This window comes from Mastigoproctus giganteus, chromosome 10, assembly GCF_048544385.1.
Source record: "Mastigoproctus giganteus isolate SK-2022 chromosome 10, ASM4854438v1, whole genome shotgun sequence".
In the NCBI taxonomy this organism is placed as follows: domain Eukaryota; kingdom Metazoa; phylum Arthropoda; class Arachnida; order Uropygi; family Thelyphonidae; genus Mastigoproctus; species Mastigoproctus giganteus.
This window is the reverse complement of record NC_143584.1, coordinates 108,436,960-108,453,078: the sequence shown is the minus strand read 5'-3', so window position 1 is coordinate 108,453,078 and position 16,119 is coordinate 108,436,960. Positions and strand designations below refer to the sequence as shown.

The 16,119-nt window shown below is 37.0% G+C and overlaps 1 protein-coding gene across 2 annotated transcripts in view; it reads right to left on the bottom strand.

Annotated features, from left to right (window-relative positions):
- l(3)80Fg (dnaJ homolog subfamily C member 16 l(3)80Fg) overlaps positions 1–16,119 on the bottom strand; it is a 330,832-nt gene that overhangs the window by 174,376 nt on the left and 140,337 nt on the right. For both annotated transcript variants that reach the window (XM_090383988.1, XM_090383987.1), the window contains exon 5: positions 9,341–10,025. In XM_090383988.1, the coding sequence (XP_090240114.1) occupies positions 9,341–10,025 (685 nt within the window). The remainder of the gene's footprint in view (positions 1–9,340; positions 10,026–16,119) is intronic.

Genomic DNA, 16,119 nt, shown 5'->3' with positions numbered 1-16,119 from the left:
AAAGCAAAATTTGATTTTTAGTTCATTGCTGCATTGCAAAGTCATGCTGCATAACATTAACACTTCTAATGAAATTGGTTGTTACTTGCAACCTGTCAGACTACTGGACAATATCGATACCACCATATGTTGGAGGAGTTTGAACTACAACATGCTACTTCCATTTATTTTTAAATTCATTGAACATGACTGAAACAGCACCAGTCCAGTGACATTTATTGCCACACCTCATATAGTCACTTAGCATGAGCATAAGTAGAGGTATACGATGCAAGAAAGCAAGTGTATATAACATCACCAAATAAAAAAAATAAAAAAAAAACTTCCCATTTCGCCCATCCATTAACTCCAAATGTTTGTCTAATTCTGCCTTGAACTTATTTAAGTTGTTGACCTCCACTACAACAGATGGAAGTTTGTTCCATCTATCAACCACCCACTGGCTAAAGGCGAATTTCCACACATCTATTCTACAACTGTCTTTCCTCAGTTTGAATTTATGTTCCCTCAGGTGAGTAACCTGAGCAAGAAGTAAAAATCCCATTAGCATTGAGCTTGCTCAAACCACTGAAGATTTTATACACCTCAATTAGATCACCTTGCAGGTGCCTAGTCTCCAGAAGCCGCAATTTGCAGAACTTAAGCCTTTCTTGGTAACACCAACCCTTTGTCCCACTCACCGATTCTCATTGTCCTTGTGTGTACTTGTTCCAGCAGCCCTATATCTTTCTCAAAATGAGGCCTCCAGACTTGTATAAGGTACTCAAGGTGTGGCCTGACCATTGCCTTATACAAGGGGACAATCACGCCCTTATCCCTGCTAGCAAAATTCCTGTATATCATTGACAAGACACCATGAGCTACTCTTGCAGCCTGTTTGCACTGCTCAGAAAACTTCATATCTGACTGCACAATTACCTCCAGGTCCTTTTCATTCTCCACTACCCTGAGTGTAGTACCCAGTCGATACGTTACTCTGGGGTTACTACCCCAGATCCACTACATAGTTCATGTTACTCTGGTGTTACTGCTACCTATATGCAGTATTTTACATTTGTCACAATGTTAAACTTCAGTTGCCACCTGCTCTCAGCCCATCTGCTCAACTTTTCCAGATCCTGGTGCAGTAGAGTACTATCATTACTATCATTAACAACCCTGCCAACCTTTGTATCGTCTGCAAATTTAGACATTAATCCTGATATACCTTTATCAATATCACTGATAAATACCGAAAACAACAATGGGCGTTACACCGAACCCTGGAGGACTCCACTAATAACATTAGTCCATGTAGAGCAGTGTCCATTTATTACCACTCACTGCCGTCTCCCACTCAACCATCCCTTTATCCATTGCAGCAACTTGCCCTTAATGCCGTACCACTCCAATTTGAACAATAGTTTTCCGTGTGCCACAGTATCAAAAGCGTTTCTAAAATCCAAGTATATGATATCAAAATTATTTTTTGAGTCCAGTTTTTTTGTGACCACATAGTAGTATCCAATCAAATTGGTCAGACAAGACTTCCCCTTAACAAACCCATGCTGTGTCTGAACTATTACTGCAGTCTTATTTAGGTGATCCTGTATTACCTCTTTAACCAGTGACTATTATTTTTTCCCGGAACAGAAGTTAAACTAACAGGTCTAAAATTATTTGTGTCACTCTTTGTGAATTGGGGATACATTTGCACATCTCCAGTCCATGGGGACCTCCCCTGAATCTAAAGGTACTCTCATACTTATGGCTAAGGGTTTGCTAACTTCCCTCGCTGCCTCCTTCAATATAACTGGATAGATTCCATCCACCACAAGTGCCTTTTTATGTTTAACTTTGACAATTTCTCCTCCACTTTCCTTTCAGTTATTACAAAATCATTTAGCTCCCTGCCAGAGTTTGATAAGCCTCTGGCCTCCACTTCCCTACAGACTTCCTCATGTGTAAATGTAGATGCAAAATATTCATTCAGTTTGTCAGCTACTTCAGCAGGTTCATCAACAATTGAACCATCAATGTCAAGTGGACCAATCTGATTCATCCCCTTCCTTCTAGAGTTTATACAAGTAAAGAAGTCTTTACTGTTTTTCTTTGCACTGTTTGCCAAAGATTTCCTGTAATCTGCCTTTACTTCCCTAACGTCCTTTGTGACTTGATTACAGACTATCTTACATCTACCATAAGCATCTGTCTCCTGATAATTTGTGTGTCCCATGCATTTTTCTTCTCTGCCACAAGTCTCATTAGGTCATCTGACACCCATTTAGGCCTAAACCTTGAACAGCATTTCTTAGTTGGTATGAAAGCCTAGTAGCTTCGAAGATTAATTCCTTAAATGCTTCCCATTTAGAATTTGCTGTTGGTAGCATCATCAGTTGGCCTCACTGTATAAAATTTTAAAAATCTCGGAGAGCACTGCAGTCACCTTTATAAAAGTAAAAACCCTTCCCTTTACCTCTGAAGGTAGTTACATCTTTAAGTAAATCCCACATCAGTACATTGTGATCACTGCCACATAGTGGTTCCTTTATCTGCAGATTCTTAATGCATAAAGAATCACTTCTTTTCTGGGTAAAATAATGGAGTCACTGGTTAAAGATGCATTGCAGGATCATCTAGACAAGGCTGTGGTAATAATTCAGACACAGCATGAGTTTCTTAAGGGAAATTCATGTCTGACAAATTTTATTGGATACTATGATGTGGTTACAAAGGAACTAGATGCAAAAAATAATTTTGATATCATATATTTGGATTTCAAGTCTAATGTGGAAAGTGTTGCAAATGTCAGCATTTCTGATTATAAAATCTGTTTTCCTGTTGTACTCCCATCCATCTATACTTGACATAAACAATTTGAAACACTAAAAGGATGTTTACTGATGTTAATATAACAGCAGGCAACATTGTTTTTTTTTTTTCAGTATAGAAATCACAAAGTAACTTATACTTTGTGTTAGAGTGAAGTATTTACACCCATCAGGATCCAATAAAGGGTCTTTCTGATAGCAAAATTGAGAAATTGTTAGACTTTTCTGAAGAAATTGGGGGGGGGGGGGGAAGGAAACCCTTATAAATAAGATGGTTTCCAGCTGTTCTATATGGTGTGGCTGGGTTTAGGTTTCACTAAATAAACTAAAGATTTTTGGAGATATTATCAACATGGGACTAAATGAAAAAATTATATAATGATATATTCATATGAAAATGGACAAACAAAATAAAATTTTTCAAGAATGCATTTAAACAGGAAAAAATTTCTGTAAATATTTTGGATGTTGCATCTCTGCCCGCCTACACAAGGGCAAACAAGGAATTCAAAGTAAGGGCTTTAAAACGAAAAAAAATTGTCAATTATTCATATGGAAGGTTTTGTGAATATTTTCTTTCAGAAAGGAATATTGAATTAGAGCTTTTAAACTGTTTTGTCATGCTGTTTTATATATTAGCTCATGTAAACTTGAACATAAATAATTTTTGAACATCACATTTAAACTGGATATTTGGTTGACTGATAGAACTGGACCGCATAGGGAAGAGAGTGAAAATAATGGTGGACTACAAAAGGTTAATACTCTTTTCTTTTCCTTCAAATTCTATTTAATAAAAAAGGAGATAGTCATGATTTAAGAGCCTTTTCCAGGAACACTACTGTACCTTGCTTTACTTTGTTCCAACTTGAAGCCCAAGTGTGCATTTTATGTTATAATTTTTAATACTGGCCACTGTCTTCTCTCCTTTTATCTGAATCAAAAAATAATAATAATAAAAATAATAAATAAATAACATTTACAGCTTAATATCTCACTCTTCCTTTTGAAACCGGGCCATGGTACTGAAAGACAGTCAAATACACTTGATAATATCATCATCTCTTGTTCAAATTTAATTGGATGTACAGAAGCATTATCATCAGATAATGCTTCTGCATTAATAAAATGCCTTAAAGTTTTCATGAACATTTAATTTTTCCTTTTGAAGCAGTGGTCAGGAGTGCGAGTGCATAGCACGCGTTCCTTGAGTGGACCGGGGTTCAAGCCCGTGACTACTAAATATGATAAATATTTGTATTTACGATTTATTGTAAACTCTACTGACTTGGTTGTCGTGCAGGAGTATAAACAGAAAAAAATATTAAAAAATATATATATATATAATATTAAATGCATTTTTTCCAAGTTTAACAATTTAACAGGCATTGGAATGTAGCAGCCCTATCTCCCCCACCCAATATATTTTTAAATCAAGGTTTTATTGTACTAAATCTGCCTATTTCAGATTTCTTATTACACTTTATTGTTATGTATTCTCTATATTGCAAATTCCTCCAACCTAATGTGGCTGTCCTGGAGCACATGAAAAATTTATTTATGTTTATTTACTCTTTGGGTGAGAGCTAGAGATGGTTCCAGATTACTTCATTTCCCATGTACTCTCCCTATGGATATTCTTTATTAAGTAACCTGTTATATCTACTGCAGGAGGAATATATAACACTACTGTAAATTCTAATGTTTTCCTTGAAATTTCTATCCAGCAACTGTGTGAAGTTGCTTATCTTCATTATTTCCACACTTCTAGACTGGTGTAACAAATTCTGTCTTTATTTAATAGTCCATGGGGATTCATCACTCTCTTCCATTTGAAATATTATAAAATATCACTCACCTTATAAACCTTTTAATTTTTTATCTCAATTATGCTTTGAAATTGTATTAAAATGGGGGGAAAAATAAACAAATCATAAAAATATGCTGAAGAATACCTAAATATGAATGAGCAAATGATACAAAAAATTGCTATTCACACTGTATTTTCACAATAAAATCACTTCAATCTATATAGAAACCACTGTAATCAATTGAGTAAGGCTACATGCCATAAGCCAGTGCTTCAAATACAGCAAGGCATGCCTTGAACATTGCATATCATTATGTAAAATGCTCACATTTTTCTTATTAATTTGTAGACATTTCCCATACATTGCTTCTTCCCCCTCCCCTTTTTTGCTGTGCCCTTTTTGCTAAAGAGTTGTTTTGGTCACCCCAGCGGAAAACATAAATACTAATCTAACATGACTAACTGATATCAGCTCTTCGATAAATATAGGGTGGTTAAATTCGCTAGTATCGGATTCTTATCTGAACTTAGACGCTTTCACGGTTACAAATTCCCTTTTGCCACTATTGTCTTAACTTGAGATAACGCTTTCGAAGAAGTGAGTTCGGGAGTCCAAAAATATAAGCACCGCTCGCTTTCGGAGAAACTACTTCGTGCTGTTTTCTCGCTAAGCGCCGCAGATTATCTTTTCCCCTCCCTGGTTTCCAAACACCAGATCGGTGGAAGTTCAAATGATAAGGAGCATGTATACGAACGGGGAGAATACAAAAGGAGAGAGGAGGAGGAACAGCACAAGACGTTACAGAATGACAGTTACAGACGGAAGTCTGACAGACAGCACAAGAAGATACAGAATGTGTGAGTGAGAATAGCAGAACCCGAAGGAAGACTGAGAAAGCACGGAATCCCCTCGCCGAGTTCCACATGCCGTAGAATGAGTCGTCCTCACTTCGGTAATTATTATTTAGTAATTAGTTAATTATTTAGTAATTCGGTAATTAGTATAGCTGTAGGGAGTTATTAGACTCCCTACAGCTATACATAAACCTTACTCCTCAGTAATATGATTATTTATGTTAGTATTGTTAAGTTACAGAATATCCTAACGGTGCTATCTTAAATAGCGCAACACTTAGTATTGTCGTTTATCACAAATTCACTATAGATAACATGATGTATAACTGGTTGAAACTTATCTTATGAGTGCTATCCTAAATAGCGCGACATTTCGTATCGACACCGATTATGCTTCTCTGACAGTAAGTATAGCTATCATGTCCCATGCCAGCTCGTGCCAGAGATGAGTGATCCACACGAAGGACACATACACAAAGAGCTCATCAATTACTAAATTATCAATAATGTTAAAAACTCTTAACTACTTCTATATAGTCAGTTTAAATTGTTGTAGCTGAATGATTTGCCTGTCACTGCCATTAGAGCTGTATTTACTATATATGTACCATTTCTATAGTATAATGAATTAAACTACGTTTTGTTTAAACATCTCTGCCTCAGACCTGTTCTCCATTCACACGATGATCAGTAAGTAGAGTATTAGAATAAAAGAACTTATATTGCGGCACTCAAGATCCGACTATAACTGAAAGGGTTTTGTAGTGAAAACACAGCGCTAGTCAACGCCGCGATTTCTATTCCCTTCCAACGGGTAGCTTTATTGAGGGCCGAGACCGTTGTCCTAATATAAAAACCACTAGGCAGTCACATGAGTATACTGGGGGTTATGCTCGGGAACAAGTACCCAAGGAAGAAAACACGTCCTGCAACACAGCCGTATCGTCCAAAGAAGCCCGAGCCTGAACGAGAAATAAGCAAACTTCAGTATAACAATTATGTCACGTCATGATCTCAAGTTTACACTATGACATGCAATGAAGAGATAAGCACTTGACACTGCGTGTCATTATTGAAAAATTGACAAAGTGCCAAATATAATACAAAGTGATATTTGGGTTTTTTTGGTAATAATGTCACTTCAAGTATGTGTTTATGGTCAAATTTTCATGTTGTGTTGGCTGGAAAACCCAGAAAACTCGCAGGTTTTAGTTAGCTAATCTCCTCCTGCTGAGATTAGCTAACTACAACACTGAGTGAAGAGGGCCATTAATAAATCTGCTGTTACACTGGCCTTTATCTGGGTATCAGTGTTATGCTGGACTGGGATTTGAGATTCCAAATTACCTAAAATGCTTTGTACACTGCCTAAATTCCGGGAATGGTTTGGATGTTACTAAACCTTTTGGCTTAATTTAAGGCCTGTAGTCAGGAGCGAGAGTGCATAGCACGTGTTCCTTGAGTGGACCGGGGTTCAAGCATGACTACTAAATATGATAAATATTTGTATTGATGATTTATTGTAAACTCTACTGACTTGGTTGTTGTGCCGGAGTATAAACAGAAATATTTATTTAAAGATGTCCCAGAAAATGCCAGTGAACTTATGCAATTGTCTAGTGGTTTTGTAATAGAACAATAATCTCTATGCCCTAAAGCTGTATTCAGCGTTGGGTAAATAGAACTTGCAGCTTGGATCATGCGTTGTGATTTAATCATTCCAAGATCCTCTATATATTATAGTCAGGACTTGGAATGCCACAAATTATGGTTCCTTTACTATAAATTTTGTGCTAAGAATGACATGTATCAAGAGAATAGATATGAGGCACGGATACTTAAGCAAAACATAATTTATTCATTATTATTTACTCAAAAGGTATACATATAATATATATATTGACAGAATGCCTTCCTTTCACTCACACTATCATAGATAGAAATTATACTAAATATGTCTTAAGCTACTGGGTTTGTGTAATCACATTAACACTAATGGATTGACTAGATAAGTTAGACTCTAATTCGTAGAGTAATGTATCATGAAGTGTTACAACCTTAAATGTTCTAATGAGGAGGGGTGCCTCTACACTAATTAAAGAGGGTAAAGATAAGTAGAACTTACCAGTATAATAGATTCTTTGGTTCAACTGTATCTGGACGATGTCTGCAACACTTTAGTCTTACTGGAAACTTCAGCTGGGAGGTCTTTGAGCAGTGAGACTTCAGGGTAACAGTGGCATCAACTTCTTTAATCTGAGGAGCAGGGTTTCATCAAGGACATGATTCTCAGATCCAAGAAACAAGACTAGGAGTGCCAGTTGATAGAAGAACGGCGATTGGTCAGGAGAAAAAGGTTCCCCTAAGTTTTAGCCTTCAATCAGTCTACAACTGGAGCCAGAAGTAGCAGAAGAGCAAGCAAAACACTAGCAAGCTAGAACCAAAAAGCTGCTGTCCTAGCAAAAACGTTTTTCTCCTTTGTTCTCACCTGAGTATATATATATAGGTCTCCCCTTTTACACTTTCCATGCTCCCATTGGCCCGGAGCTCGTCTTAGTGGGAGAACTAAATTCCCAGGGCTGATATTTGGGGACCAAAGTACAGCAAAAAAAAAAAAAAAAGGAGTTACATCGATGTGAAAATGAAGCTCATATATGTTTGGGGTGAAAGTTCCTGATCTCTGAACTAGGAAATTTAATTCCTGCAAAAGGAACTGGCTGACACAATCTACTCTGCAGTTATAAGATTCGGGTTACCCCTTAAAGTCTGTTTTTAATTGTCATAATTTCTTCTTATCTGGTGAAGATAATCTATTACCTTTGCTATCTGCACTTTCCATCTCCCCAATTGGTCAGAAACTGATCAAGTAATGGCCTCCTGTTGTGCTGTGCCCAACTAATAATGGTGCCTCCATAGCCAGGTGAGCAGGAGCAGCAGTGCATAGCACATGCTTCTTGATTAGATCAGGGTTCGAGCCCGTGCCCACCAAATACGGAGGATGCGGAAAGGTCAGGGAATGACCGCCGCATATCCCCGGAGCAATATGGCCTTAGTTGCTAATGCTCCTAAAAACCAAAACAACAACAACAGCTTCTTGATTAGACCGGGGTTCGAGTCCATGACCACCAAATACGGAGGATGCGGAAAGGTCAGGGAATGACCACTGCATATCCGCGGAGCAATATGGCCTTAGTTACTAATGCTCCTAAAAACCAAATAACAAACAAACCCAACTAATAACGATGGGATTGGGTCATAATTACTGACCTTACTTAATGTGACGCCAGAGAGATGTGTACTCAAGTGGGGGGAAAGAAGGAAAGGAACACCGCTAAGCATGGTGTTGTGTTTTGTACTCCCTATGGTACAGTAGAGGGAAAAAAGTATGGGTAGCTTAGCCTTCTAAAGCAGATGAAAGGTGAAAATTCAGGTATTTTCACACTGCTATACTATTAAGCCTGTTAATCCAGAAAGACTGATCTGTACTATCACAACCTGCATATAGTGATTATGACAGATGAGGATGAAGATAATCATACAGTATAATTAACAGGAGCCAACAAGCTTGAAACTAGAAATCTCATATGCTAAGATAGGCTAAATAGTTTGTGCATTATACAGAACTTCAGTGGTTGAACAGACTGATTTCTTTTCTGTTCTTAACTAATAAGTAATGTGAACACCTACTGAAATGAAAATATTAAAATATATCACAAAGAACACTAATGTTTTGTTGTAGCAATAACTTTTGTTAGGAACATAGCTGCAGTTCTTATAAAAAGGACAGTCTAAAATGCAGCTTAAAAAAATAAAGTTAAAATAAAGGATAGAAAAAAAAAAAAGCTTATACAATATTTTTTCTTACCTGATCCTCTCATGGGAAAAATCATTGTGCTGTATAAAATCTCTAAGGGCAGCCCGATGAGGATCATGAGCCGGAGTGTTCTGAGTTATCAGAATCACACACAGATGCTTACGAGCAGACACAGTTTCTACAGGACACAACTGATCAAATAATTCCTGTGAAGAAAGACGAGGAAGCAATAAAAATTTATTTGCTTCAAGGACATCTTTCATTGTTTGAGGAGCTAGCTCTGCCATACTCAGTGTGGCAATTGGCGTGGATGGATTTTCATTAAACACCAAAAGTGATTCCATTTGTCTGTTAATATTATAGAGCTTTCGAACATTTTCAGTATTTGGGAGTCCAAGTTGAACATGAGCAAAAGCTCCTCTTGCACGAAACCAGTATGCAATCAAGAGGTAACGTAAGCGGATAGACTCAGCCTTACTTAGTAGCAAAACACGTACTCTATTATCTGGCCAACTTTTTAAGAAATCATCTACAGAAGAATCATCCACACTAATAACAGTTTTTGAGGGAAACAAATGTCGGCTAAATTCAACAACCCTTACCAAGCTTAGCTGATCTTCTTTGTAGTGAACAGGGCGTCCATCAACTATGCCGATAAGATAAGGCAAAGAGTTTACACCAATTTTACGAGCAAGATTTCCTTCATGCTGAGCATGAATAGCTGCAAAAGCTAATCCTGAAACAAAAAGTTTTGATAATAAACTTTTTTAATATTTATACATTCTATTTAAACAAAGAATTTAAAATTTCATTAAAATAAAAATAAATCACTTAAATATAACCTAAAAAATTGCTATTTCATTGGTAAATTCATTATCAGTTTTTTAATAGCTGAACAATGAATATTATTTTTCGAGCCAGATGAAATAATTTTCAGTTAGGGGTTATTAGTCTAAGTTTTGATGATGACAGTTTTCTGTCAGACTTAACTCTTTTTTAATGCACCTTAAAATATATGGGGGATGGGATCAAATTTGACTCAGGCTTTTTACTAATCATATAGTTGAGACAGTTCATTAAGGGTATCTACTTGGACACTATAATGTGGACACTATGACTGTTATTGTTTTCTGGTCATAGCAATCAATGTCTGTACAAAATAAGATATTGCCTGCATGTCTTGAGTAGAACAATGTATTATTATTAAATTTCCAAAATTAGCAAAAGCTTTATATAAATATACAGTGAACAGAGAGAGAAAGAAAGAAAGACTAAAACACATTAACTTGCACAAGCAATGAAGTCTCATTCTTTGAGGTTCAAAATGAATAGAAACTCATCTGCATGATGACACTCTTTATTCATTCACTGAAAGAAAGCAGATGCTTCCTGCTGCACATTGTATCCTATGGATATTTAAAGTAGGTGGGACAACACAAACATGATTTTAACCTGCAGTTATGTGAAACTACCTAATAGATAGTTAGGCTACTTTATTGAACATTCTTATGTTTTCTTCATTATATTCAAGAGCAAGGGTTCTTAATCTATGAGTCATAACCCAAAAATGGATTGTCGTGCTGTTTAGATGAGCTGCTGTGATTCCCTTGATAAAGTGTAACTCATCCCTATAGAATTAAGTTTTTACACATGGTGTGATAGACTGAAGTGTGCTGATTCAACAGCACTAATTTAAACTTGAATAAAAAGCAAACTGCAAATTTGAGTGAATGTACGAGTACTTTTAAGGTTGTATTGGTTGTGCCAAAATATGAAATTTCTCTATGCCCAAGGAAGTTTGAAAAAAAAAAAAAAAAAAAAAAAATTCAAAATTGTTAATTTTTTTGATTCCACCTATAACTTCAATCTTTTCTGAACACAACTGTGAAAAATCAATGTTCTATGTTAAAAACATATATTTTCAATTAATTTTTGAAAATTAAAACTCGCTTTAGACCTGTCAGAGAGTGAATGAAAATTTAATAACCCCTCCCTTCAACCCACGCTTTGATGCAAGAAGAGAGAATCACTAATAGCAGTGCTCGCTGCATGAAACATAAAAGGGCTTGCATAAATAGCTTGATTTTTGACAATGCATCAATGTCATGAAGCTAGAGCAGCGGTTCCCAAACTGGGGTCCACGGAACCATAGTAGTCCGTAGGCCAGTTCCAGGGTATCCGCGAAACAATCCTCTGGGAACTGGTCAAATTATTCGTTCTATGTATAGCAAATTGATGATAGATAAAGTTATTATTATATTTATGGAAAAATAAGAATAAAGTTGAGTTGTTTTAAACATAAAACTTTGAATTTTCTTTTCAGAAAACCCAATGTTTATACATATACAGTACACACACACACACACACACACACATATATATATATATATATATATATATATATATATATATGGGTCTGTGAACTTTTTTTCATTTTTGAAGGGGGTCCATAGATTTCAGTAGTTTGGGAACCACTGAGCTAGAGTTACTGATTGAAGGGAAAGCACACGACAATAAAGTCAAATTATTATCAATATCTTCATGGCACATGTCAGCCAACACAAGCATATAATCAGGTTTAAATTAATGATAAATATTTACTAACTGTGCTTTGATTGAGTGAGTTCAGTTTTAATGCTGCAAAAACAACCAAGACAGTTAAAAGTTTCAAAAAAGATCGAGATTTTGGTAATATTTTAAATAGGTTACTTTATCAAAGGTTATATACAAAAATAAATAAAATGCACTATAAGAATAAAAATAAACTGTCTATTTTATGTATGTGTATACATGTTAATAGCTTGTAAAAACTTAATTGCTGACACATGGTCATTGTCGGATAAAATCTGACTGAGGGTATAGAGCTAATGGTTAAAAGTGGTAAAACATGCATTGCTAAAATTTGTACATACAGTTAAAATGTGCTTAATGGATAAAACAGGCTAATGATCCTCCTATCTGCTCAAAGATAGGAGGGTCATTACCACTCTGCAGAAAGAAGTGTCAGATGACTGTATCCTATGCAGAGCCAAGAACAACTTCTCTTTATGATCCCAGCAAACTAGACTGCCATAGTTTGATTACAGGCTTAATCTGATATAGTTTGTTTGTTACCTGCAAATGCCACTGTGAATATAATATAATCTTGCCACTGCGAATATAACTTATTATGGATTATTTGCCTGTTGGCAAATCATGACATGTCAGGATTACTCATCACGCAGCCGATTTGGTTGCAGTATCAGCCAAATCATTTCCACTAATCCTGATGTGGCTGGGGATCCAGCAGAAGTAGATATTGAATCTACCTTCATAGTGAGTGCATATCATCTGCTGAACATAGGAAAGAGTTGGGTGAGTAGTGTATCTCATTGCATAAAGTCAGTAGTTCACAGAAAGAATTGGTATATATAATAAACCATTGGTATTGGCAACTTCTTATATAACACAAGGCTAACTTTATAATTTGCAGTTCCACAGTATATGTGGCTTTCAGGGGGAACCTGCTCAGATACAGTATTGTCTTAAAAGATATCAGCAGATCCCACATGTGATTCTGACTTTGAGTGGTCTAAGCAAACCAGCAAGAATTCAGAATTCAGCTGTGATCTGAATAGAGCTAGAGATAGACAGAATATAGGGTATCAGAATTCATACAGTTTTTAAGGGAGAAGTCACTTGCTGGTATTTGAGCACTCCAGGGTGGAAGGATTGCTCCTTGTCTACCTTGTATGCAACCTTGTCTACCATGATTTTAAGCTCTCTGAGCTTAAAATCAACAGAAAAACAAATGGACAGTTGGCACTCTGACAAGTGTTATAAAGATTTTCCCATTATGGCTCAAAAACAATCATCCATATGTGGTAGTCTGACAGGGAGGTTAGCTTAGAAGCATACTAAAGAAATTGTTTTTGCTGAAGCAACAAAGATGGTTCATTTGCTTCCACATATAGACTTTGGACTGGAGATGTTCTGAATACACCAAGAGCAATACAAATAGCCTGATGGTGAATGGGGATCAAGCCACCGAAAGACATTATTTTTGGCAGACCTATATACCCAAGCTCCATAATCTAAATCTGACTGCACAAGTGCACAATACAGAAGGAATAAAGTGCACTGGTCTGCACCCAAAGAAGAAGAAGTAGGGAGAGAGAGAGAGAGAGAGAGAGAGAGAGAGAGAGAGAGAGAGAGAGAGAGAGAGAGAGAGAGAGAGAGAGAGTATGGAGAATGATCAACACCCTCATACACTTTGTGTATGGATGGGCAATATGTTGGAGAAATGCCAACATTTTTTAAATATGAGTCAAAAAAATTTCATCTATGCACGGGAATAGTGCTTTATCCAAGTTTAATTCGGGTTTGGGGTAAAAGTTATGCTTGCGATAAAAATCAATGCAAACAGTCTTCTGCAGTGAGAACCTGAAGCCATAGCCTAAGAGTTAAGGCAATCAATGGCTTGTTGCAGTTGTCACTCGATAACCCTCATGTTGCATGACTGGGAAAAAATGTGCTGAGGTCATCGACATAGAGTGCACTTTTATGGCTGGAGGAAGTTGTTCACTAATGGAGCATAGTTTAATGGCAAAAAGTGTACACTTAAAACAGATCCTTGCCGTACTCCCTCCTCTTGGCAAAAGAACCAAGGGAGGATGGTGGATCCTATTTGAACTTGGAAAAAAAAAAAGATAAAAGTTTTTAATAAAAACTGGAAAGTGACCTCTTAGACCGAGGTAATAAAGATCTTTTAAATACCAACTCTCCAAGTTGTGTCATACACTTTTTCCATATCAAAGAAGATGGACACTGTGTGCTCTCTTTTTAGGAAAGCATCTCAAATAGATGTTTCTATTCTAATTAAGTGGTCCAAAGTGGAACTGTTCCTTTGAAAACTGCAATAAATGTGGGAGAGAAGGTCATTTGATTTTAAGTACCATAAAAGACAGGTGTTGAACCATTCTCTCCAATATTTTACACAAACAGCTAATCAGAGCAATAGGACAGTAATCTGTTGGAAATTTAAAATCTTTCCTGGCTTAGCAAAAGTAAGAATAGTTGTCTTGTGCCAGGTATCTTGAAATTGCTGTTCAAGAAAGATTCTGTTCTATAGGAAGAGCAGATAGTCCATGGATTTGGGCTACCTGCTCTTCCTATAAGATGTTTAATCATTTCATAATGAACGTCATCTAGTCCAATAGAAACTGCCTTCATATGGGTGAGAGCTGTTTTCAGCTCGTGTATGATAAATGGCCCAGTATTTATTTACTTTTTTTTTGTGAGAACCCACAGCACAAGAGGTATTAGAACCTATAGTACTTAGTACCGTGCATAGGTTGAAGGTTGAGAAGATCAAAGAAGATACTTGTTAGCATCAGACTTGAATTTCTGTAGATTGCAATTTTCAGGAAATATGTATGAAGGGAGGTTGTTCCAGAAAAACGAAGTTGAATGAATAAATGAGGAAGAAGAAAAGTTGGTTCTGTGAGTTTGAAGTTGGACAGTAAATGGATGTTGGCTGGTTGCAGCATGTGTTCATACTCTTTTGAAAGAGAGAGCGAGAATTATAGAAGACAATTCAGAACAGTGCCCACAGAAGTATTTATAGAAAAGGCATGCAGCAGAAACAGAATATCTGAGAGACAGAGTGGAGAGACTTTATAGAGATGAGTCATTAATTAACCTAACTGCCCTATTTTGAATGGAACATAGAAGCCTGGGAACACTGTTTTAGAGCTGTACCCTCGAAATGTAAGGAAGATTGAATCTCACCAGGCTGTCCATCATAACCTAAAAAGACATCAATCATACTGCATGATGGAAGAGATGGGGGTTGCTGGAGCTTTGTTCTGAAGACTAAAACTTTAAGCCTCCAATATGCAAAGTGGTGGTAATGCACTGGTTGACGAGAGTCACCTATCACCTTAGTACTGACTGGTAACACAGAGAGGTTGCATTCCTCTGTGTGAAGTGGGAGCTACACCTTGACCCCTGCTTACGTTGGTTCGCATCGGGGTGGTCACCACCAGTATACTAGGTGCCATATTTCAGGACTTGCACATGGGGGTTATATACCCAGGGTTACTAACAGTCACACCATTGTGAAAGTGCAAGCAGAGGATTTGGCTGTCGCAGATCGACAGGACTTTGATGAAATTAGGTCCATTTGACTTGTGTGTCACCTGAATATCAGTTCCGTCAGTGTTTTAGACTCCCAGGTAGCAAGCTCAGCTTGACATACCTGAGAGAATGGCTGCGATAGCTTGAAGTATCATTATATGGGTAAATACCCTTTGGCGTAAAATGAAAGACCAGTTTTGTGTAAAATGAAAGGCCGGAGTAGGGTTTCTGGTCTTGGGCCAGAAACTCTAGTCCTGGGCTTCTCAAATGGTGGCCCATGGGCCACTTCTAGCCTGTCAGGCTGTTTGAACTGGCTTGCCAATTAGTAACTGAAGAGTAAAATTGGGGGAAAAAATCAGTACAAGGGACTGACTGAGTACACGATTTCCACTTACACAGAGCACTGCACTGCACTTTTATCAGAATTTCAAACAATACAGCACCTATCATCACATCTGTAGTACTGTCAGGTGCAACTTCCTGTACTATGTTGGATGGGTGCAACAGAAGGAAGCAGTTGCACATGATTGTATGGACTACTCCTAGTTCACAGTCCACTTCTGCCCAATGAAACAATCAACACTGCACAACCTCTCCAAAATGCTACTCAATTTCATCACTTTGGTGAATATCTGATGTTAGATAGAGATTGGAAGTTTCAGCAGTTTCATTTTTGACAAATGTTTGTTTTCTCTGCTACTCTACATTTCTGT